We start from the raw sequence: 25323 nt of genomic DNA on the forward strand, positions 1-25323 counted from the left end.
CTGGAAGGGCTGGGGGCTGCAGCCCCGCCCACTTCCGCACCGCCGCCTCTCCGGGAACGGGCAGAGGGAGGGGCCGAGCTCCGGGACGTGGCTCCGCCCACATCCCCTGACGCCACCGACGGGGCGGGGCTCGGAGAGGGGTTGGGAAGGGAGACGTGGTCCCGCCCCCGCTCCAGGGGCCGTTGGGAGTTAGGGAGGCTGCGAGACCGCGGGGATAGTCTCGCGAGGGCGCGGCCTGCCCTTACAGGAAGTCCCGCCCAGGCCCTTTCCTGCGTCCCCGGCTCCTTCCCCTTCTTCCTCTACAGAGGTCGTGCCCCGGAAGCGAAGCTGCCATGTTACCCGGTGACCGCGGCGTGAAGGAGGCGGCGGCGCAGGCCGAGTGAGGCGGCGTTCCCGGCCTCGGCCCCGGCCCCGGCTCCATCTCCGGGCCCGCCCCGGCTCGCCGAGGCGCGGCTCCGGCCCCCGGGCCCTCATGGCCGAGTCCGGCCGCGGCGCTGTGCTGGGTCTGTACCGGGCCCTGCTGCGCCGGGCCCGCGGGCTGCGCCTCACCGACCGGGACTTCTACGTGGCGGCCGTGCGCCGGGAGTTCCGCCGCCCGCTGCCGCCCGGGGCCGGCCCGGAGGCCGCGCAGAGGCAGCTGGAGAAGGGCCGGGCCTTCCTGCGCGGGGAGCGAGGCCGCCTGGTCTGAGGGCCAGGATGCGCTGAGCAGCCCAGGTAGGGCCGGCCGGGCGGAGCTGGGGGCGCCGAGGAGGCCGGGCCGGGGACAGCCTCGCGGGTCGGGGGTCCGCCTGGGCCGGGCAGGAGGTGGGAGGAACCTGGCGGACCTGCCGGTGTCTTAGGTGTGGCTTGTTGTCAGGGGTCACCCAGCCGGTGGGTCCCGAAGATCCGGGGTTCCTTACACCAAACCTGGGAAGTGTAGACTTTATCAAGTCTGCCTTTCACATATATACAAGTCTGCCTTTCACATGCATGCTTCATAAGTCTGCCTTTCATGTACATACATCATAAGTCTTGCTTTTCACATGCATGCTTCATAAGTCTTTCATGTACAAACAGCATGTCTGCTTTTCACATGCATGCTTCATAAGTCTGCCTTTCATGTACAGACATCATAAGTCTGCTTTTCACATACATGCTTCATAAGTCTTTCATGTACAAACATCATGTCTGCTTTTCACATGCATGCTTCATAAGTCTTCCTTTCATGTACATACATCATAAGTCTGCTTTTCACATGCATGCTTCATAAGTCTGCCTTTCATGTACAGACATCATAAGTCTGCTTTTCACATGCATGCTTCATAAGTCTTCCTTTCATGTACATACATCATAAGTCTGCTTTTCACATGCATGCTTTATAAGTCTGCCTTTCACGTACATCCTTCATAAGTCTGCCTTTCACGTACATACATCATAAGTGCTTTTTACATACACACTTAATAAGTCTGTCTTTTGTGTACATGCTTCGTAAGTCTGCTTTTTACATACATACATCATAAGTCTGCTTTTCACATACATACATCATAAGTCTGCTTTTCACGTACATCCTTCATAAGTCTGCCTTTCATGTACACACATCATAAGTCTGCTTTTCACATGCATGCTTTATAAGTCTGCCTTTCACATATGTCCTTCATAAGTCTGCCTTTCACGTACATACATCATAAGTGCCTTTTACATACATACTTAATAAGTCTGTCTTTTACGTACATGCCTCGTAAGTCTGCTTTTTACATACATACATCATAAGTCTGCTTTTCACGTACATCCTTCATAAGTCTGCCTTTCATGTACCTGCATCATAAGTCTGCCTTTCACATACAGCCTTCATAAGTCTGCCTTTCGCGTACATACTTCATAAGTGCCTTTTACATACATACTTAAAAAGTCTGTCTTTTACGTACATGCTTCTTAAGTCTGCTTTTTACATACATACATCATAAGTCTGCTTTTCGTATAATCAATCTGGAAGGAGAACACCCTCAGGGTGTCCGGCTAAAACAAAAAAATTGCTATTTACATTCACTCTTATGGCAATCAGGGTCCAAATAATGACCAGGTGGGGTCTCCAGCTTGGGTTTAAGACTTGGTCCTGAAAAAAGAAATCTAGCTCTTAAGCCCCAAGATTTCTTGTGGGGTTTCAAGGATCAAAATTTGCACCTGCAGAAAAGGGGTGGGGACAGAGGGAAGGAAAGGAAGGAAAGGAAAAAAAGAAAAACAGGAAGAAAAAGAGAAAGGAAGGAAAAGAGAATGAGAGAGAGAAAGAAAGAGAAAGGATGAAAGAGAAAGAAAAAAGAAAGGAAGGATGAAAGAGAAAGAAAAAGAAAGAAAAAAGAAAGAGAAAAAGAAAGTAAAGGGAGAAAAAAGAAAGAAAGAAAGAAAGAAAGAAAGAAAGAAAGAAAGAAAGAAAGAAAGAAAGAAAAAGAAAGGAAGAAGCTGTGTTGTCCAACTGGCAAATTCTATTTGAGTTCCCAGTATACTATTTATAGAAGTTATTTGTCCTTTAATTACTAAGAGGACGTGACATTAGGTTGGTGACGCCACGCCATGCCATGCCATGCTAATGAATTGGATTTAAGTGGGAGGGCCATGCACCGTCACCAATCTCACTTTGGGAAAGGGGAAGGAGGGGACTTGGAGTCCTGGGAGAATCCCCTTCATCTGAAACCTGGGGCTAGTAGGGACATCTGGGGCCACTGGCTCTACCCCATCCTGGACCCGGGGTTCCCTTTACAACCTCCAGAACAAATAGTCATCCAACGCCAACCCCCAGGGATCTTGAGGGCCCACTAAAAGCCTGCCTGCTCTAACTCTGTCTGGCTCTAATTTTGTCCAGCAATTAGTCTTTGTAAGCATCTAAGTGAGGCTGAACTGGGAAAAGACCTGGGTTCGAAGTCCGCCTCTGTTATGTCTTGGCTGTGTGACCCTGGGCAAAGGGCTGAAGTCAGGGAGACCGGAATTCACATGTGATCGGAGATCCTTTTTAGCTGGGTGACCTTGATCCAGTCTCTTGACCCATCTGCCTCAATTTCCTCAGCTGTAAAATCGAGGTCATAATGCGCGTCCGCTTCCAGGATGGTGGTGAGATCAGTGGGACAGGACAAAGTGCATGCAGCAGGAGCTTAATCACGGCTCATTTTCTTCCCCCTCCCCTCTCAGACTTGAAATCCAGGCCCCTTCCCACCCGTCTTCCTCTTAGATCCCTCCCCCAGGACTCAGGCCCAGAGCTGCAGGGGCAAGAGACTGAACTTAGTCTCAGGCCATGGGTTCAAATCCCAGGTCTGGCCCTCACACCCTTTGGGAGTCTCGGCTTGCCTAGGCTTTGCTAGGATGATCTCTCTCTTTTCGGGTCTAAATCTGCACCTCCTTGGGCACCCAGAGGAGTCCTGCCAGGTGCCAGGTGCCGGGCACTCCTTTGGGCCTCAGTTTTCTCTCCCCACTTCTCAGGGTGGGTGAGGGAATGAGCCCCTGCAAAAGGCTCCAGAGTCCTGTGGACTGGGGCTGTCGGGCCCAGGTGCGCAAATGCCCAGATGCCCAGGTGCGAGGTGCCCAGATGCCCAGGTGCCCAGGTGCCCAGGTGCGAGGTGCCCAGATGCCCAGGTGCGAGGTGCGCAGGTGCCCAGATGCCCAGGTGCCTAGGTGCGCAGCAAGCTGATGACAGAGCTGGGGAGCCGGACCAGGGCTGAAACAAAGGCAAGATCTGAACCCAGGTCTCTCCCGACTCCGAGCCTCTGCTCGCAGGACCTTGACAGGAAGAGGCTGGGGGTCAGAGCCGGAGGCCTTGGGTTCGAATCTCGTGAGACCTCAGTCTAGGGCGGGTCCTTCCAGCTCCGGGAGGAGGAGCCTGAGCGGCAGCCCCGCCTCCTCCTCCCCTCCCCCATGGGGGGGGCGGCCGCTACTGAGCATGCGCCCTCCGACCCAACCATTCCCTCCCTGGCCTGGCGGAGGGGGGTGAAGCGCGCGGGAGGAAGAGGCTGGATGACGTCAATGGGGGCGGGGCCCCAGAGGCTCAGGGGAGGTGTCGCGCCCCCTGCCGGGAGGGAGGGATCTTCAGGGAATGGGCGGGAGCCGCGTGGCTCCGCCTCGTTCCTAGGGACGTCCCTCAGGGGGCGGGGCTGGAAGGGCTGGGGGCTGCAGCCCCGCCCACTTCCGCACAGCCGCCTCTCCAGGAACGGGCAGAGGGAGGGGCCGAGCTCCGGGACGTGGCTCCGCCCACATCCCCTGACGCCACCGACGGGGCGGGGCACAGAGAGGGGGTTGGGAAGGGAGACGTGGTCCCGCCCCCGCTCCAGGGGCCGTTGGGAGTTAGGGAGGCTGCGAGACCGCGGGGATAGTCTCGCGAGGGCGCGGCCTGCCCTTACAGGAAGTCCCGCCCAGGCCCTTTCCTGCGTCCCCGGCTCCTTCCCCTTCTTCCTCTACAGAGGTCGTGCCCCGGAAGCGAAGCTGCCATGTTACCCGGTGACCGCGGCGTGAAGGAGGCGGCGGCGGAGGCCGAGTGAGGCGGCGTTCCCGGCCCCGGCCCCGGCTCCATCTCCGGGCCCGCCCCGGCTCGCCGAGGCGCGGCTCCGGCCCCCGGGCCCTCATGGCCGAGTCCGGCCGCGGCGCTGTGCTGGGTCTGTACCGGGCCCTGCTGCGCCGGGCCCGCGGGCTGCGCCTCACCGACCGGGACTTCTACGTGGCGGCCGTGCGCCGGGAGTTCCGCCGCCCGCTGCCGCCCGGGGCCGGCCCGGAGGCCGCGCAGAGGCAGCTGGAGAAGGGCCGGGCCTTCCTGCGCGGGGAGCGAGGCCGCCTGGTCTGAGGGCCAGGATGCGCTGAGCAGCCCAGGTAGGGCCGGCCGGGCGGAGCTGGGGGCGCCGAGGAGGCCGGGCCGGGGACAGCCTCGCGGGTCGGGGGTCCGCCTGGGCCGGGCAGGAGGTGGGAGGAACCTGGCGGACCTGCCGGTGTCTTAGGTGTGGCTTGTTGTCAGGGGTCACCCAGCCGGTGGGTCCCGAAGATCCGGGGTTCCTTACACCAAACCTGGGAAGTGTAGACTTTATCAAGTCTGCCTTTCACATATATACAAGTCTGCCTTTCACATGCATGCTTCATAAGTCTGCCTTTCATGTACATACATCATAAGTCTTGCTTTTCACATGCATGCTTCATAAGTCTTTCATGTACAAACATCATGTCTGCTTTTCACATGCATGCTTCATAAGTCTTCCTTTCATGTACATACATCATAAGTCTGCTTTTCACATGCATGCTTCATAAGTCTGCCTTTCATGTACAGACATCATAAGTCTGCTTTTCACATGCATGCTTCATAAGTCTTTCATGTACAAACATCATGTCTGCTTTTCACATGCATGCTTCATAAGTCTTCCTTTCATGTACATACATCATAAGTCTGCCTTTCATGTACAGACATCATAAGTCTGCTTTTCACATGCATGCTTTATAAGTCTGCCTTTCACGTACATCCTTCATAAGTCTGCCTTTCACGTACATACATCATAAGTGCTTTTTACATACACACTTAATAAGTCTGTCTTTTATGTACATGCTTCGTAAGTCTGCTTTTTACATACATACATCATAAGTCTGCTTTTCACGTACATCCTTCATAAGTCTGCCTTTCACATACATCATAAGTGCCTTTTACATACATACTTAATAAGTCTGTCTTTTGTGTACATGCTTCGTAAGTCTGCTTTTTACATACATACATCATAAGTCTGCTTTTCACATACATACATCATAAGTCTGCTTTTCACGTACATCCTTCATAAGTCTGCCTTTCATGTACACACATCATAAGTCTGCTTTTCACATGCATGCTTTATAAGTCTGCCTTTCACATATGTCCTTCATAAGTCTGCCTTTCACGTACATACATCATAAGTGCCTTTTACATACATACTTAATAAGTCTGTCTTTTACGTACATGCCTCGTAAGTCTGCTTTTTACATACATACATCATAAGTCTGCTTTTCACGTACATCCTTCATAAGTCTGCCTTTCATGTACCTGCATCATAAGTCTGCCTTTCACATACAGCCTTCATAAGTCTGCCTTTCGCGTACATACTTCATAAGTGCCTTTTACATACATACTTAAAAAGTCTGTCTTTTACGTACATGCTTCTTAAGTCTGCTTTTTACATACATACATCATAAGTCTGCTTTTCGTATACATACATCATAAGTCTGCTTTTCACGTACATCCTTCATAAGTCTGCCTTTCACATATATGCTTCATAAGCCTGCCTTTCACGTACATGCTTCATAAGTCTGCCTTTCACGTACATGCATCATAAGTCTGCCTTTCACATACATGCTTTATAAGTCTGCCTTTCGCGTACATACTTCACAAGTGCCTTTTACATACATACTTAAAAAGTCTGTCTTTTATGTACATGCATCATAAGCCTGCTTTTTACATACATACATCATAAGTCTGCCTTTTACGTACATGCTTTATAAGTCTACCTTTCACATACATACCTTATAACTCTGCCTTTTACGTACATACTTCATAAAAGGCAGCCTTTTACATCATGCTTTATAAGTCTGCCTTTTACATACTTTATAAGTCTGCCTTACATACAAACTTGTACATAAGTATCTTTTTAAACATTAAAGCCTGTGTCATTATGATTTGGTGTGGTTATACCCATCTTGCAAATGGCCACAGATTAGGGATGTGGTCAGCTAGAAATCAGTGGGGCTGACTCAAGCTCAGGTCTCCTGGCTCTTAAGTTAGGTGCTCCCACTCATGCCTCTTAGAATCCTAGGCCTGACGATGATAACAGGGATTACTCAAACTTAAGTAACACTGATGAGTTTTACAAAGCACCTTTCCTCAGAAAGTCTGGCATTGCTTGGGAGTCAGTAAACATTTATGAAGCTTTCTGATGGACACTGCTGAGTCCTGGAGAAACAAACAAAGGCAGAAGAAGGTTCCTGCCCTCAAGGACCTCTGATGGGGGAAACAACAAGGAAATAGACGGGAACAAACAAGCTACACCTAGGAAAAATAGGAAATAACTAAAGAGAGGAGGCACTAAAATTAAGAGGTTGGAAGTGAAGGAATGTTAGTTGGTATTTGAAGGAAGGCAGTAAAACCAAAGGTGGAGATAAGGAGGGGAGAACATTCCAGGCAAGGGGAACAGTCAGAGAAAATGCCCAGAGCTGAGAGACAGAAGGGCTTGTGGAAGTAAGGGGGCCAGTGTCACCACTGGCAACAAAAGTAAGCTGGGGTTGGGGGATTGAATTTTATGTTTGATTTTGGAGGCTTATAGGGAGCTACTGGAGTTTATTGAATGGAGAGAAACAGACACAGAGGCAGTCACTTTAGTGACTGAAGGAAAGATAGATCCAGGGGGATAAACTGGAGCCAGGCAACCCCCTCAGCAACTATTTCAATAGTCTAGGTTGAGGTGGCGGGGGGCAGCTAGGTAGAGCAGTGGATAGAGTACTGCTTTGGAGTCAGGAGGACATGAGTTCGAATCCCTCAGATACCTGACAGTTGTGTGTAACCTTGGGCAAGTCACTTAGCCCTGATTGCCTCCTTATTCAGGGCCATCTCTAGTCCTTCTGATTCATATCTGGCCTCAAAATCCAAATGACTGGAGGAGAAAGGAGAAAGATAATTAAACACAGTCGTCATCCCCTCCACCCCACCCCAATCCAAATCCTGTGCTTGTTTGGGCATTACCTTTGTGATATTATGGTCTTCTTCTATAATGGATAAACAGCATCTAGGTGTGAGGTAATGAGGGTCTCTCCCAGGATGGGGACCATGTCAGAGAAGAGGAAGTGAAAGGAGAAGAGAGAAGGGTCCCCAGGGCAGAACCCTGTGTGACACTGGGGGATTCCAGGCTATGATCTGGATGAGGATCCAGCCTAGGAGACTGAGAAGGGGCAGTCTTCCTCCATACATACATGCCTACAAATTTTTGTTCAGCTCTGCCAAGTGCCTTTGGTGATGGATCTTAACTGGGAAACAAAATAGATGGAAACAGTTCCTGTGTTCTAACAGTGGGACAGTTACATTAATATATTACCCATTTTTGTAAATATTTAGAAGTAAATAAAGGTAGCTTTTGAGATAAGTTATCTAATAAAGGTAATTTTTTACAAGGGAGTTTGTCTTTGTAGAGAGCTTGTAGGAGATTGTCTTTGAGGGGCTTGAGCTTAAGGGGAAAGAGTTTCTATAAAAGTTGAGGAAGTAGCCAGGCAATATAAGGCAGAGAGGCAGCAGAAATGGGGGGATTTACTCTGATGTTTTAAAGATAGGTTGGGACCAGTTTCTAAAAAGTTTTAAAAACTAAACATTAGTTTGTAATTAATACTAGAAGAAAGAAGAAACCATGGGGAGTGATGGTGGTGACATCTGAATTTTTTTTTTTTAGGTTCTTTTTGCAAGGCAAATGGGGTTAAGTGGCTTGCCCAAGGCCACACAGCTAGGTAATTATTAAGTGTCTGAGACCGGATTTGAACCCAGGTACTCCTGACTCCAAGGCTGGTGCTTTATCCACTACACCACCTAGCCGCCCCGAGATCTGAATTTAAAGAGATTGGAATATCGAAGGCACCTTTGACAGATTGAATTTTTGGAGAGAGATAATGAGCTTTGTGATATGTGTGAATTTGAGATAGTTCTTGAACATTGAGTTTGAAATGTTTCATAGGTAATTGGTGATGTGTCAAGGTTGATGCCCAGGTAGACATTGGGATTGGCTATATAATCATATATGTGATTAATTCAGCCCTGAGAACTGAAGAAATCACCAAGAGGCAGAGTATAGAGAGAGAACAGGTGGCTAGCACAGAACTTTGGGAAACACCCACAGTTGGAGGGGTGTGATGAGGAATGGTCAGCCAGAGGAAGAGGATTAGGAGAGAGTGGGGTCGGGAAGCAGGGAATAGAGGAAAGGATGAACATAGGACCCCAGAGCAGCAGACAAATCAAGAAGGAGTACTGTGGCCTATCAAGGTTCTAGTATTTGCTATCAAGAGAGCTGGCCCCAAGATTTTGCATCTCTGGTGAGCAGAGTAATGTTGAACAAGTGATTTCTCCCCTGAGTGACTCCTTTCCCATCTATCCATGGGGTTAATCATTCCCCAGCTCTTTACCTCCTAGATTTGGAGGGAGCGAAAGCCCTTTGTACTTTCTCAGCTTTGCAGTCAAGGAGCCAGAACTTGAGGCCCAAAGGGAGGCAAGCTTCTCCAATGGTAATCAAAAAGCAACAAATAAAAATTAAGGAAAACAAAACAGATTTTAAAAAAAATCACTGAAATCAGAAGGGATCAAAGTGATGATACCAGAGGAGGGAGAAGTGAATGCTGTGAACAAGTAAAAATGCCCAAGTATCAAAGTGACTTAGTGGAAAAAGAAATGTCACTATTCTGAGTGATAGATAGCCTCAAAGGACAAATTACCTATTAAAGGAATGAAGCAAGATTAACTCAAGGGAAAAAAAAAAGATTAACTCTGGTAAGAACATCCCAAGGCCAAAGACAAGAAAAGTTTCTAGAAAACAGTAGTGGGACATTGGGTGGGGAAAGTGGAGAGAAGCCTGACTCTGGACTTTTAGGTACTTGGCATCTGTGGGCTGTCTGTGACATGGCAAACCAAGGGAGTCTATTCTTTCTGGGCCTCAGCTTCACTGATGTAGCCAATGCTGGGTGATTTTTTACTTTCAGCCTCCCCTGAGGAAAGTGTTTTGTAAAACTGTATAAAAGTGAGCTTTGGGTCACACCACATACATAGATCAGAGCTCAGTGACCTCCCAGCTTTTCTGTAGCTCTCAGAATTCTGGGGAAGGAAGGAGGAAGAGGAGGAGGAAGAGGAAGGCCTACAGAGTTACAGTAGCAATTGATTACTCTCTAGAAGAGACTTTAGTAACTAGAGCAGCATGGAGGTAGCAGGCCTCGGTGGAAAGGACCCTAGACCTGCTTTGGCCACTTTATTAGCTATGTGTGAGGTCTTGCACAAGTACGTTTTCTGTTGTGCCACACACTGGTACTTTCTCTCAAGGGGTGGGGTTTGGAGAGAAGTATTTTATTGGGAGCTGGCTACACATTTTAATATACATTGCAAGAAAGGTGAGCAGAGAACAAAACTGCCCATTGGATCTTCTGGGATCAAGACTAGACTCATCTCCTGACTTCCTGAGTTTTCTTAGGTTAAATACAAACTCATTTCAGCAAAATAGGGGAAATGGCACCTCTCCATCTGCTGCACTTGTGAGCCATGGCGGGCAGACTTTCCTCAGGGGGGTAGCTAGCAAAGCCCTCTTAGGGCAATCATAATTGTGCCGGATGTACTGCTGACCAGATCGGGAGACCATTTCCTGACTATCTGTTTCAAGGGATGCCACTATCTACAGTAATTTGACTGATGATGTGGCCTTTCTCTCACTGGTAACTGCTATTCATGTGCTGGGAGAGGTGAAAGACTTTCCTAGGGCCACTTAGGCACCAAAGGCCCATCACACCCCACCTTTCCTGGGGGTTTCTAGTAAGAGGTCTGATACTTAGCATAGAAAATGGTACTTTAGAAAGGTGCTTAGAAAATGGTAGACTTATACTGCCTTTCACAGGGTTGGTAGGGAGAAAGTGCTTCAAAAATAGCTCCTTAAAAGAGCTCCCTCCTAGGGGACTTTGGAAACGTCACAACATTACTTCAGCAGTAGCTCGCTCCCCACATTGTGCTGCCCTCCGCTTCCTGTCCCTGCCCCTACTCCCAGCAGTTAGGTAATCCCAGTGGGTGGAGGGTAGCACAGGCCTCTGCTTGGTGGTTTCCTTAATACCCAAATAGGCTGGCATTGTCCACTTCTGGTCAGGGACTGAGGATGTTGACTGAGGGTGTCCTGGGCATGTAACATTTTATTTATTGGTATATGTATGAAAAGGATGTTTTCAAACTACTCTACTGGTTGCCCCTTTTAGCTTTAGTCTTTCCCATATTTCAGTCAATTCATCTGTATGATTAGTAGTCATGGTTCCATTTTATACCTAGAGAAACTGGATAAATAACTTGCCTGGAATTTAGTGACTTGCTTGGCCCTCCCTTCCTCAGTCCTGCATCCAGATTGTAGGTCACAGGTATCCAAAGGTCATGGATCCTACTTCTTCCTCCATGGTCCCCTGGGTACCCCCTATTTTTGAGTTAGGAATGAATTGGACCCAACTAGGAAAGAGTGAATTGTATTTTGGACGTTGGAAATCTTCTCTAGCCCAGAGTGAGGGGGTGTTGTCTTTGAACTGAAGAACTTGAACGGGTCTGCCCTCTTTGTTGGGTTTTAAGTACAGCCCTGTAGGAAAATTCAAGGGTTTCCTGAAGGGAGAACTGTAACCCTGAGTCCAACTCTTCTTGGCTCCTGTCACAAGACACTGGAAGCCACCCCCACCCCCACCCCCCATTGGGAGGAGGAGTCTTCTGGGCTCTCTCACCAGTGAGGGATTCTCTTTTTGAGGAGGGAAAAAATCCTACAGTTTGTAGGCAGTGAGAATTCAGACTTGGAAACTAGCAGAGTCATATAGCTGAGTTAGAGCTGTCTGGGCTGTCTCTGTGATGCTGGGGGGAGGGGAGGCTTAGAAGCAGAGTAACAGTATGGACATCCTTCCCTGACCTGGGAGGTAAAATTAGCTGCCACAGTTGGCCTCTCTCCCAGAATATCTAGCCAGGAATGCACCCCAGGCCTCCAGCCTCAAGCTTTGTCCTACCACATTTAGCAAAGGGAAATCACAAATAAAGATCCCTTTTTTTTCCTCCTATGGCCTCTCATGGAGCCCCCCAAATGTTAAGGTATTAGGGCCTTAAACTTTGGGAGAAGGGGATGATGGCAACAGAGGTTTTGGAAATGCTGGACCACAAGTGAACATTGTTTAAAACTAGAAACAACTGAATGTAGTTCAAGTAGACAAGCATTTCTCTTTATTTGGGGGGTGGAGGTAGTTTGACAAGGAAATGGGGTTCAGTGATTTAATCAAGGACACACAGGCAAGTGTTCAGTGTCTGAGGTAGGATTTGAACTTAATTCTTCCTGACTCTGGGACTGTGATACCTAGGTTCCCTTGGACAAGCATTTTTAAGGTCTTGGAGTGTTAAGCACAGGCAAACCAGTCCTGCTCTCAAGGAGTTTCCATATTGTATAGCAGATAGAATGGCAGTAACTGAAGGCCAAGATACCTGGGGCCCAGAGTTATTAACCAGGGTCAAATGTTGAGGATTAAAGAGTTTTGGGAGATGGTGGTGGTGGTGGTGGTGGTGGTGGTGGTAGGTGCCGAGAAAGCTACTAAATATCCAGGGGGATCTCACCTGGATGCCATACAGAGCGTCATCTATCTATCTATCTATCTATCTATCTATCTATCTATCTATCTATTTAGGTTTTTGCAAGGCAAATGGGGTTAAGTGGCTTGCCCAAGGCCACACAGCTAGGTCATTATGAAGTGCCTGAGACCGGATTTGAACCCAGGTACTTCTGACTTCAGATCCCATGCTTTATCCACTGCACCACCTAGCTGCCCCTAGAGTGTTATTCTGATTGGTCTGGGTGCTGGCAAACAGCCAGGAGTCCTGGACTACCTGAGCAACAGGAAGAGGATGATTCTGCCTTTCCCATCTTGGAACATAAGCAGTTTTGCACTTGAGAATACAGGCTTGTTTGGGAATCATCTTGACCAGTTGTGCCTAAGTAGTGACCACAGAGTGTGACCAGTGACTCTCCAGGGACATGAGACCAGGACCCAGATTCTTTGATTTGAGGGGCTGAACTTGAATATCATAGAATTTGGGGTTTTTTGGTTTTTCTTTTTGCCAGAGTGTGTTCCAGCAAAGTCTCTCCCTGGAAGCAATTACCTTGATCGCCATCAGACGTACATAGTTCTCACCAGAACATTAGGTATCATCAGGGCGGCTAGGTGGCGCTGTGGATAGAGCACTGGCCCAAGAGTCAGGAGGACCTGAGTTCAAATCACCTCAGACACTTCATAATTACCTAGCTGTGTGGTCTTGGGCAAGCCACTTAATTCCATTGCCTTGCAAAAACCTAAAAAAACCCAAAAAAACATTGGGCATCATCATTCTCCTACCCTGCCATGTACCACCCCATCCCTCCTCCCCACCCCCCAGAACAAAACTCAGGCAGGCATTTAGTACCCAGTGAGGGTTTTCAGTGCCAGTGTCATTACCTATTCTGTGTCATTTCTTTTTGAGAAATGGAGTCAGAAGTAATCATGTCGGTCCTACAGATGCAGCCAGGGCGCCTGACTGGAGTGGGGTGATCTATACCTTTTGAGACAGGAAGGGGTCTTCAGGAACTTAGATAAATTTAAAGAAGGGGAGAGCTTTTCCTATTCCAGGTGTTCTCATTTGTCATCCCCACCCACACCTTGCCAACTATGTCATAAGACCCAGTTCTTTGTCTCTGGGGCTGACTGGTGCCCAGATAGTACCATCCTGGGTTGTCCGGATATCTTAGGACAAGCAGTGAGGGGACAGCTGGCCATACTGAGATCAGGAGGATGTGAACAGAAACATCTGTCTGGGTCCCCCACTTGCAGCTCTGTGTCTTCTCTTTCACACAGGGGAGCAATGGCGGGGACTGGTGAGCGCCAGGGGAAGGGCAAGAAGGATGACAACGGCATCGGAACTGCCATCGACTTTGTGCTGTCCAATGCCCGGCTGGTGCTAGGGGTGGGCGGAGCTGCCATGCTGGGGATCGCCACCTTGGCTGTCAAACGGGTGAGTGAAGCTGGTCAGGGGACTGCCAGGAGCTCGGGTCCAGCAGAAACCCTCCACGGCTGGAGCTGTTTTGCTTTCCCTAAGTGCCCCCTCACCCCTATTACTACTCCTAAGGCCTCCTGCTGAATTCCTCCCCTTCCTGGGGAAGGTGGAGCACTGACCCTCTCTCCAGGACTCCCTATGGTACTTGGTTGAGAATCCTTCTACTATGTGGTCATCTCTTGTGTTTACTGGTATCTGTTGTCATGTTGATGCCCTAGACTGGAAAGATGGTGAGGAATCTTCTCTCTCCTCTATTCTCCCATAGTGCTTAGCACACAATACGAATTTAACTGTCCAGAACAGTAAGGAATGGTGCCAGTTGTGAGGTATGCCCTGGATTGTCCACTTTCCTTGCTCATGTTTTGCTGGGGTTTTGCAGATGTACGACCGTGCGATCAGTGCTCCCAGCAGCCCCACACGCCTGAGCCATTCTGGGAAGAGAAGCTGGGAGGAGCCCAGCTGGATGGGCTCCTCACGGCTACTACAGCAGGATATGAAGACCAACTTGAGCAGGTCCTTGCAGACTTTGCCCACCGACCCATCAGCCTTTGACACAGGTGAGAGTTCGCCCAACCCTGCCCCTTCTGTGTGGATCCCAGGGGTGGCATAAACTGACACAGCACTGACAGGGCTTCTCATGTGAATTTATTTTGCCTTCCTTGGCAGATGGGTTCTTACCCCCCCGGTCAAAACCATCCACTAAGAAAAGCCAGGTAGACTTGAAGAAGTCACGGCTCCGCCTGTCCCTGCAGGAGAAGCTGGTTGCTTATTACCGGAACCGGGCGGCAATTCCCCCAGGCGAGCAGGCCCGGGCCAAGCAGGCAGCCGTGGATATATGTGCCGAACTGCGGAGCTTCCTCCGAGCTAAGCTACCTGACATGCCACTGCGAGATATGTACCTGAGCGGCAGCCTTTATGATGACTTGCAGGTATTGGTCAACAAGGAGGCACTTGCCATGTGATCTTGGCTTGTTCTCTGATAATTCTGGACATTTAGACCAAAGATGACCCAGGCTTGGAAGAGAATAGCATCTTCTGTGTCCCTCTGAGACAGCATATGACCTGCGGTTCCCTTTCTCACCCATATTCCCTTTTATTTTCTTTTACCATTCTTGAAATTTGGGGCTTCCTTTTAAAAAAATTCAGCACACCGTTATTGAGAATATTCTCAGGAGGTCACCGGGCATGCCACTGTGGGCAGGTAGCGGTAGTGGAAGCTAGCCTGGGCCTGGGCTGGAGAGAGTCAGATTTCTTTGACTGCATCTGGGGCAGGTTTGGGCATTACCCCCCTTTCATTAAGTGCCTTCTCCTGACAGGTGGTGACTGCTGACCACATTCAGCTCATCGTGCCTCTGGTCTTGGAGCAGAATCTGTGGTCCTGCATCCCGGGGGAGGACACCATTATGAACGTCCCAGGCTTCTTCCTGGTGCGTCGTGAGAATCCTGAGTATTTTCCCCGGGGCAGCAGTTACTGGGACCGCTGTGTGGTTGGTGGTTACCTCTCCCCCAAAGCTGTGGCGGAGACATTTGAGAAGGTTGTGGCGGGCTCCATTAACTGGCCAGCCATCGGGTCCCTCTTGGACTACGTGATCCGCCCAGCTCCACCTCCTGAGGCCTTGACTCTGGAAGTGCAGTATGAGCAAAACCGTCACCTGGTCATTGATTTCCTGCCGTCTGTGACACTCGGGGACACGGTCCTTGTGGCCAGGCCCCACCGGCTGGCCCAGTATGATAACCTGTGGAGGCTTAGCCTGCGGCCCGCTGAGACCGCCCGCCTCCGGGCCTTGGACCAGGATGATGCGGGCTGTCGCGCACTGTGCCTCAAGATCCTCAAGGCTATATGCAAGTCCAGCCCGGCCTTGGGCCACCTCACTGCCAGTCAGCTCACGAATGTCATTCTCCATTTGGCCCAAGAGGAGACTGACTGGTCTCAGGACATGCTTGCTGACCGCTTTCTGCAGGCGCTTAGGGCCTTGATTGGCTACTTGGAGGCCGGAGTGCTGCCTAGTGCCCTGAACCCCAAGGTGAACCTATTTTCAGAGCTTACCCCTGGAGAAATCGATGAATTGGGCTACACCCTTTATTGCTCATTGTCTGAGCCAGAGGTCCTGCTGCAGACGTAACAGGGGGTGGGGAAAGCTGTGCTTGGGTCTTGGGTGGGCAGGCCTAGGAGATGGTCAGAAATGCCCTCTGGGCTCTGCTGCTGAGGTGGCCCCTCATTGGCTTCCTCACCGCCTTCGGTCTTGCTGGTCATCACCCAGGTCGCTACTGGCCAACTACAATGGCCTTTTCTTGCCCTGTCTTCCTTTTTCTTTTTTGTTTCTTTCCCCTCACTAAGCACTGTGCCCCCAGTTTTTTTTTTTCACTACCCCTCCAATGAGGCCAACTTCCATAAAGTGCAGCAAGAAGGGGGGACCCAGCTGCTAAGTCACTTGGTGACCTGTGGTCACCTTGAGCCGCCCTACCTGACCTTGCTTTTTTAACTTTTGTGTGTCTTTCTCTTTGTCCATCTGGTTCCTTTCCTGGAGCACGTCTGCTTGATTAAGATACTGTCTCCTAAGTGAATGTCGCTCTCTAGCAACGAGTGAACATTTATGAAATGCATTCTGCATGGTGAGAGTGAATATCGAGGGTCTGTGGAATGGGTGCTGGGGCTGGCCCTGGAACCACGTTCCTGGCTGCAGAGGCAGAAAGAGGCAGGCAGGTTCTGCAGGGTCAGGTGGGCCTGTTCCCCACCACCTCCCTCATCTAGCCTGGGAAAGATAAGACCAGTCAGATGGATTGGAAAAGGGAATGTTTGCATTTCAGAGTCACTCTTCCCTCTGCGAAGGGAAGGAGGAAGTATTGAGGTTGCCTGTGGTAGCAACCAAACCCTCTCTGTAGGAGCCCTATGGCTGTCCAAAGGGAGCCTCACTGGAGTTGACCTTGACCAAGAGGGAATCCAAAGACGGAAGATGGAGGGTTGTGAGCAGTTCTAAGCATCCCCCACCACTGGGGTAGCTGCATCTTCCTGGTCTTGCTATGGATGGCAGTTGAACTATGGTAGCAACCTAGTGGGTGACTGGTGGAAGGCCAGACTGCTTGGAGGTGCCTTCACAGGGGCACCAGAGACCACCTCCTGGCTTCACGTTTGTGCTGCATCCCTTTTATAGCATTTTGTCTCAGCAAGGGCCAGGCCTGCCACCTGGAAGCCCCAAGAGTCTGCTCTTGGAGAAGGGGGGGAGAGGAACATTCAAAGTGTGCCAGAGGTTGCCAGAACATGCATATGCCTTCCCTGTCATGTATGCCTGTCAGATTAGTACCAGGGGGGAGGGGGGAAGAAGGGCCTCAGAGGGTGAAATGATGGGGGGAAAGGGGAAAAGCCTTTCTCCATCCCCCCTTGTTGCCCACTGCTAAAAAATGCACTATTTATTGCAATGTAAAGTTATCCTGGGGGCAGCAAAGGGGGAGTTTAATACATATTGTCATTGTGTCTTAATGTTTTGTGTTTCTTTTTCTGTGTGGTGAAGGGCTGTCGATGGCCCTACCTTTTGCCTTCTTACCCAGTATTTTGTATTCCCACTGCCAAATCTGAGTATTTTGCTTCTTTTTCTACCTCCCCACTCAATGAGATTCTTGTACAACTTGGTCTTTTCCTTACACTTTAATGGCAAACTGGTTCACACACGATCAGGTCCTCAGTGTCCTCCTGAACTTAGACTAAGTAGTTGTCTGGGAAGTAAAGTTCTAGGGGCCCATTTTGGAAGGAAGGATTGGAGAGATTGTGTGTCTATGGGATGCTGAGGGTTCATGAGGAAAGAGAGGAGGAAGAGACCACATTTTTTGGGAAACATACTGGGGAGATCCATCCAGTAAGGTATTTTAAAGTCTGCAATTTCTCTCTAGCCTGCTTTTTCAAACCAGCTGTACATTAGCGCCTCAATATTGAATACAAAGCTTAAAAAAAAAAACCAGTAAGACTGGGGCCCCAGGCACACTGATAAAGTAAATGCATTTTCTCTAGGGGGAAAAGGAGGTGAATGTGAACTTGTTTGTTGAATTAGGAAGAATTATTTCACTATATCTTCAAATAGAAATGGGCTGATCTTGCCCTATTATGAGGAGATGGGGTCAGGGAACAGCCCATAGGGTCAAAAAGAAATTGGGTTCTATTGGACAAGAAGTTCTTGATTGATGAAGGGGATGGGCATCCTTGGGGGCAGGGTAAGGGGGGCCTCCAGATCGACTACCAAGTTACAGCTGATCCTAGGAAAACCTGGCATAACCACCCACTTCTTCTCTTAAATGAATTAATTTGACCAGCCTTTTATCTCAGAACCCTCAGTCAATGAGGTTTTAGGGTTCTTCCTTGTCCCCAATCCCCCAGAAATAAACTTAGGGCAATGGGATTTTCTCCTGACCCCTATATTTACTTGAGGCATTTTTATCATGAATGTTAAGGAACTGATTTTTAAAAGTCTATGCTCCGGTTGAAGGGATGGCCCTCATCCCCATGGTTCTCCTGGCCTTTCTCTGAATGATCTTGCTGCTGTTGCTGCAGAGAGCAAAGATGGAGTGGGTCCTGGCAAGGGAGCCAGTAGCTCCCCAGTGTCCAGTGGGCATTACCAAAGGAATGAAGATAGAGACCCTTGTTGAGACTCCCAAGACTGAGGGCAGGATATGCCAGGCTCAGCTTCTCCAACTTGTAACAGATGCCTTGGGGGTATAGCTCTTGCAGGACTTAGTAATGACAACTGAGCCAAGCACCAGGAGGGTGGGCCCCAGGGTGGTGGGGTTGTTCCCTTCTCTGTAATCTGACTTGTCCTGTGACCTGCCGGGCTCCTGACCAAACTCCCAAAATGCCTTTTGCTCTGTGGAGTATATACAATGTCCTTGATGTACAAACATGTCTGGGCTGATGTGGACAGATGACTTGGGTAGGTTATGTGTATGTGTGTATGTGTGTGTTCTGCTCTGTCCTACTGGGCAGCCTTCCTAGCACATGTCCTGGGACCTGCCCTCGCCTTTTATCCTCCCCTAAAAACCTTGAGGCCAAGGGAGTCGATGACTTCTGAAAGAGTGGGAACATAAAATAAAAAAAATCCTTCATACCAGCTTGACTTTTGTGTTTGGTGTAGATGAAATCTATTTTCTCAATGGACCAGACTGTTTGACGGTTACTGGTAAGGATGGAATGGGTTCCTCCATGGGTCACAGTGTTGAGGGTCTTGCCTTTCATCCAGGAGAAGTTCAAGATACTACACTGAAGCTTTCAGGACCAGGCAGGGTGACAAGTGTCTGACATTTTACCTTTACAAGTTAAAAATCAGCTTGGACGAGGGCTGGGAGCAGAGGGAATTGAGAGAACTCCTTTCCTTGGTCATCTGCAGTGTCCCCCCCCCCCCCCCGATTTTTCTAGGGCTCTCACAGTAATTCCGAAAGATCACATGCTTTCTGTGGTAGTTTTTCACGTTTGAGTCTTTTTTGTGTCTCCACACAGAACGGCTCTGTTGCTAATTTTATGCACACACAACTTTTCTCATGACCAATGACAGAACTGTGATTGTGTTCCTGGTTATCCATCCATCTTGATTGGTCCAGGTCAAGACACATTTAGAGGGAGAAATCTTGAGGGCCTTGAAGCTTTATTACTGGGATTTCACAGGCAGCAAATCCTTGCTTATGTGTTCATGGTGGGGAGGCTTGGCAAGATTAGCCCATTGGGCCCTAAGGGAGGGTATGAAAGTAACCCGGAGCACTGGGCCTTACAGGTAAGTTTAGTAGTCACCTGGTGAGAGTATGATGGGTCTTCAAATCTTAGATCCAAGGGGGGAAAAAAGGAATTTTAGTTTTGGGCAATGGGAAGAATGAGTTAAAGCTTTTTTTTTATTACATATTTTATTTTCCAATTACATACAATGGTAGTTTCATTTTTTTTTTTTTGGCAAGGTTTTGAGTTGATTTTTTCCCTCTCCCCCCAACAGAATGCAGTCTGATAATAGGCTGAGTTAAAGCTTGTTAAGATGTGACTTCAGTTTAAAGGATTTTAAGAAGTTGGTAAGGCATGAATTGGGGCATGGTCCAATCCAATTTCCATGGAATGTTGGGGATGTCAGAATGGAAGGGTCCCTTAGATTGGGCCTGGAGCACCTGCTATGGAGGGAGCTTTTCAGAATTATGCTGGAAATGCCCAAATAAAACCCACAGATCTGCAAAGGAATCAAGTATGATGAAGTATCAGATCATTTGAAAACATTCCAGGACCCCTGGTTCAGAACATCTAGAGGATATCTGAAGTACCCATTGACTTGGTAAAACTAAGAGGGGTAGACATTTCTGTTTCTCAGGAAAAACTGGCTCATACACTGAAGAAATTGGAGTTTGTGCAGCCTTCCACAGCTGTCTCCCCCGCCGCCCCAGCATACCATCATCAGTCTGAATGAGCAAAAACAAGCTTTGAGTCCCGACTTAAGAAGAGCTCTGCAAACTGTTCAGATCATGGATTTAGATTGAAGGGACCTTAGCTACAATAATGTCCTTATTTTATGTATACAGAACAGAGGCCCAGAGAATGACTTGATGTCCCATTTACATGGTTTCCATGATGGAAGTTGGTTCATAGAATCTAGAACTGGATCATGGTGCTCCAACCTCCCATTTTATATCCACTCCTTGTCAGGGTAAAAAGGGGGTAGGGTTTGAACCCAGGTCCCTTGACTATATAAGGTGTGATCATTGTCTTCTATTTCCAACCTAACCCTTAGTTCACGGTTTGACATATCCATTGGAGTCTTGATAAAGATCTAATTGAGGCCACTCTTTGGCATGGTTTCCCTTGAATTCAGTCTCAAGGACAGATCCAATCAACTGCTGCATTTTATTGTAAGGGAGTAGCATCATGTACCACCAAGCTATTAGACCCAGGAAACAAGCTAGGAGGAATTAATGGGATTTTTGAACCAAAAGGGAACTTTGAAGTCACCAAGTTCAGCCTCCACATTTTACAGATGAAACTAGCCCAGAGGGAAGGAGACCTGTTGGCTCATGGGATTTGTAGTCACTGGGGGTCCACATTCTCATTTGGTTGGAACAAATGACCCAGAGAAGGTGAAGTGCTTCTCTAGGATTCAGAGTTGACAGGGTCTCCCAGAGGAGGAGGAACCTGAGAGATCATCTAGGGCCCTTTTTCCAGAGGAGGAAACTGAGTCTGCCAGGAATGAGATAATAGTTCCAAGTAGGTAGCAAATGGCAGAGCAGAAATGAAAACTCCAGACTGGCTTCTCACCTTTCTGGGACCACCTTCTGGTCTTGGGCAAATCCTGTCCACTCTCTCCATCTCCTTTCTTAATTTGTTCCTGGGCTGAGGAAGAGGATAGATTCTGCACACTAGGCAGGTGACCTGACAATTTTCTGGCAAAGTTTGAGACTTCATAATGAAGAGATGAGTCTGTAAACTTTGGCATCTTTTTTTTAGTTTTCAGTAAAGTATTTGACAGATATTCAAATCATTCTTGTGAACTAGATGGAGAGAAAAAGGTAATTGTAATTGTGGGATTTGGAAGTGGATGACTGATCATTTTGGAGGTCAGACTTAAATGTTTTGTTCTTCGTTTTTGAAGGAGGCCACAGCAAGCACCTGGACTAGATTTGAGTTGAGGGGGTGCTATGCTAAGTCATCAGCCTCACTTTCTCCTCCGGAGCCACCTGGGCCCAGTGACCAGGTATGAATCAGGTTGACTGGAGATGGCCCTGGATGTGAAGCAGTCAGATTAAGTGACTTGCTCAGGGTCACACCACTAGTAAGTCAGGTGCCTGAGACTGGATTCAAACTCCTGTCCTCCTGGCTCCAAAGCCAGGGCTCTTTCCAGAGGTCGGTAGCTTGCTAGTGGGACATCCTGGAGCTGTGTTCAGACCCTCGGCTGGTCGCGCATCAGTTTGCAGAGGGCAAGGCTAGTAATGAGCTGAACGAGAGTCTGTCCCCAAAGACCTCAACGGCCTTGGACGATGGGCCAAATGTAGGCAATGGCGAGGAATGAGGATTACAATTAGAGGCCTAAGTTTGCAGGGCTCACGATGGATGGGAGAGGCCCGGTCAGGCAGCGGCTGTGCAAACAAGCTGGGCATTTTAGTGGGCATGAGTCAAGGGAAAGGCATGACTGCCTTTTAGAGAAGCTGGTAGACGAGCGCCTTCACTGTCCATTCTGGCAGCCCCGCATTGGGGCGCCCCATTTCTCTTGGTGCAACTCTTCTCTGGGCTTTTTGCAAGGCAGTGGGGTTCAGTGACTTGCCCACGCTCACACAACTAGGCAATATTAGTGCCTGAGGCCGGATTTGACCATTTCTTTCTTTGAGGAACCTTTGGCAGATGGACGGGAGCAGATCAGGCGGCAGGGCCTGAAGCCTGAGGAGGGGGCGGGCACCGGGGGTCAGTGCGGGCCTCCTCTGTGCCACTTCGGGAGGCCCCTGCCCGGCCCTGCCCCCTGCGGCCTCACAGGCCGGGCCTTTCCTCCCTGGTTCTCTTGGGGGCTGCTCGGAGAAGCCAGGCCCCGACGGCCACGCGCCCCATCACCCAGCCCCCCGGGATCCTCCCACGGGCCTCCCCTCCCCCGTCAGTCAGCGTGCCCTCCGCGGCGGCCTCGGGAGCTGGGCGGGGCTGCGGGGGGGAGGGGAGGCCCCAGGCAGCCGCTGCGCGCCCGCCGCCCCCTGCCCAGCCCGCCCACCGACGGGATCCGGGCCAATAGGCGCCCGAGCTAGACGTGAGTCATTCGGAGGGGGCCAATCGGCGCCCTTTCCCGCCTCCTTTCCCCGAGTCTCGCGCGATTCCCCACTTCCTCGAGACTTCACGGGGACGCGGACCAGCCCAGGATAAAGGAAACGTTTGCACGCGCGCGCGCCTCGGCCCCGCCCCCGCCCCCGCGGCCGGATCTGGGCGGGACGCTGGATCCCTCCGCGAGCGGGAAGCGGGGAGGGGTGTGAAGTAGTCCCCGCCGTCCCGCCGGCTTTCGGGCGGTTTCTCGAGGCTTCGGCCTCCGGCCTTCCGCCGGGAGCCGAGGATGGCGGCCCGGGGCCGGGGGGCAGAGCGGCGGCCGGGCGGCGGCGGGCGGCGCGGCCGCGGCGCGGGTCACGTGGCGGCGGCAGGATCCGGCGGCGCCGCGTCCCGGCGCGCCCTATAAGAGGCCCGCGCCGGCCGCCGCCGCCATCTTCCCGCCCGTCCCGCCGCGCAGCGCAGAGTCCCCGAGGCGCCCGCCGCCGGCCCGGCCCGCCCCAGCCATGGCGTTCTAGAGGCGGCAGCGCCTGCGGCAGCATCGGCCCTTGCAGCGGCGGCGGCGGCAGCTCCGGGCTCTGCAGCGGCGACCCCCAGCGGCGAAGCCATGGCGTGAGTGGGGGAGGGGCGCCGGTGGGGGAGGGGCGGCGGCGGGGCCCCCGCGCCCCCGGGAGCAGGGCCCGGGCCGGGCGCGCTGCCCGCGGGCAACGTGGCAGCGCGGGCCGGGCCGGGAGGCAAGATGGCCGCCGCGCGTGGGGGGGCCGCGCGGGGCGTGACTCAGCCCTGGGGCGCGCGGGGCGCGGCGCGTCCGCGGGCGGGGGAGGGGGAGGGGAGGAGGCCGCGGCGCCCCCGGGCACGGGGCCACCCGGGCCCGCACCCACGGCGCCCGCTCTCTTGCAGGCTTTTCAAGGCAACTAGCAGCAGCGTTGCTGTCACCCACGACGAAGCCCCCCGAGACTCCTCTGACTTGGCCCGAGCCCCGAAAGCCCCCCGACATGACGGAGATGAGCTTCCTGAGCAGCGACTTGTTGTGGGGGGACTTGCTGTCCCCCTTCAACCAGTCGGGTTTGGGGGCTGAGGAAAGCCTGGGCCCCCTAGATGACTACCTGGAGGAGGCCAAGCCCCTCAAATCGCATGGGCTCTCCGGCGACAAGGCTAAGGCAGTCTCTTCCGATTGGCAGGCTGTGGAGGGTATTTTCACTGCCACAGACTATGGCAAGGGTAAGAGGCGGCGGAGCGGGCGGGACACCCTGCCCCCGCCGCTGCGGCCGCTCACCGCCCTGTTTGTCTTGCAGAGGATGCCTTCTCGGGCATGGATTGGATGGTGGAGAAAATGGATCTGAAGGAGTTTGATTTCGATGCCCTTTTGGGTATGGACGACCTGGAATCCACCTGCTCCGAGCTTATTGCCACGTTGGAAGACTCGTGTGATCTGTTTGATCCCTTGGCCACCAATGATCAAGAGCCCCCCACAACAGTTAATTCAATTGGCCAGTTCCCCGAAACTCTCCTTGAGCCCGATCACGTCAGCCCCAGTACCTCCCATCAGTCTTTTCCCCTTTCTCTAAGGGCCCTGACCTCCACACCAGACCATACTTTTAGTTTAGAGCTAGGTAGCGAAGTGGATGTCTTAGAAGGAGACAGAAAACCAGATACTGTGTATGACTTGATACCAAAAGGCATCAAAGAGGAAGAAGCCCCCTCAGATAGCGACAGTGGGATTGGCGTCTGTACGAGCCCCGAGTCTTACCTGGGCTCGCCTCAGCACAGCCCCTCCACTTCCACGGCTTCTCTGAATGAGAGCCGACTCTCCGCAGAAGCCGTGTTTCTCTCTGCCCGCCCCAAACCTTACGACCGTCCCCTTGAGGACAAGAAAGAGAAAAAGATTGACAAAAAACTCAAAAAAATGGAACAGAACAAGACTGCCGCCACTCGTTACAGGCAGAAAAAGCGGGCAGAGCAGGAGGCGCTATCTGGGGAGTGCAGAGAGCTAGAGCAGAGGAATGAGGCTTTGAAGGAGAAAGCAGATGCCCTGAGCAAGGAGATCCAGTATTTGAAGGACTTGATAGAAGAGGTCCGCAAGGCCAAGGAGAAGAGGAAAAGTTCCTAAGTCTGTTGGGTAGTCAGATGCTTTGTGTGTTGTGTATATAGGAGTCTTGTGCTGTCTTGTTCAATAAATTATTTTGTATTGAAAGTAGAACGTTCTAATGTGCTGCTTCTTGCTTGGAGGTCTGGTCTCCCCTTGGGTGAGCTGGACCCAGAAAATGGGTTGTGGGTTAGGGGAAGGGAAGGTTCCCATTTGCTTAGAGTATTTGGCTTATACTTAAAGAGGTGGGAAGCAAATACGGGGTGCCCTGGGTCGATAAATTTGGGATACTTGACTGAAATGTCAATGAGAATGGGAAAAATGATAGTTGGGTCAGGGTACCCAAGTGGCTTCCAGAGGAGACTAAAGGAGGAAGGGTGGCTAGGTGGAGCCGTGGATAAACTACCAGCCCTGGAGTGGGGAGTACTTGAGTTCAAATGTGACCCCAGACACAGTTACTTAGCTGTGTGACTTTGGGCAAGTCACAACCCCATTGCCTTACAAAAAAAACAAACCAAAAGGGGATGTCAAATCTTTACCAAAAATAAGACATTTGTATACAAAGGTGAGGAAGAGAATAAAAAAATTGGTCATCAAGTGCCTGACCAGATCCTTTGTGTCATCACGGACAAATACAGCTAAACCTTAAATCTCGACTGAAAATTCACCTGAATTTAATCAAAACCCCAATATAGGGAAGAAAGGGACGCACAG

General features: G+C 50.7%; 3 protein-coding genes across 3 annotated transcripts; all 3 read left to right on the forward strand.

The window, feature by feature from the left end:
- Positions 1-411: 411 nt before the first annotated feature.
- On the forward strand, positions 412-709 carry MIURF (mitochondrial elongation factor 1 upstream open reading frame). Its single transcript, XM_074220832.1, has one exon. The coding sequence runs from the start codon at positions 473-475 to the stop codon at positions 686-688; it is 216 nt and encodes a 71-aa protein (XP_074076933.1). The 5' UTR covers positions 412-472; the 3' UTR covers positions 689-709.
- Positions 710-4735: 4026 nt separating this feature from the next.
- Positions 4736-19086, forward strand: MIEF1 (mitochondrial elongation factor 1). The gene is made up of 5 exons (XM_074226972.1): positions 4736-4824; positions 13582-13738; positions 14160-14337; positions 14447-14709; positions 15097-19086. Exons 2-5 carry the CDS (start codon positions 13589-13591, stop codon positions 15901-15903), a joined length of 1398 nt encoding a protein of 465 aa, XP_074083073.1. The 5' UTR covers positions 4736-4824; positions 13582-13588; the 3' UTR covers positions 15904-19086.
- A 3883-nt stretch (positions 19087-22969) lies between these two features.
- ATF4 (activating transcription factor 4) lies at positions 22970-24723 on the forward strand. Its single transcript, XM_074226973.1, has 3 exons — positions 22970-23135; positions 23424-23744; positions 23819-24723. Exons 2-3 carry the CDS (start codon positions 23519-23521, stop codon positions 24631-24633), a joined length of 1041 nt encoding a protein of 346 aa, XP_074083074.1. The 5' UTR covers positions 22970-23135; positions 23424-23518; the 3' UTR covers positions 24634-24723.
- Positions 24724-25323: the final 600 nt, after the last annotated feature.

Source organism: Macrotis lagotis, chromosome 2, assembly GCF_037893015.1.
Source record: "Macrotis lagotis isolate mMagLag1 chromosome 2, bilby.v1.9.chrom.fasta, whole genome shotgun sequence".
Classification (NCBI taxonomy): domain Eukaryota; kingdom Metazoa; phylum Chordata; class Mammalia; order Peramelemorphia; family Peramelidae; genus Macrotis; species Macrotis lagotis.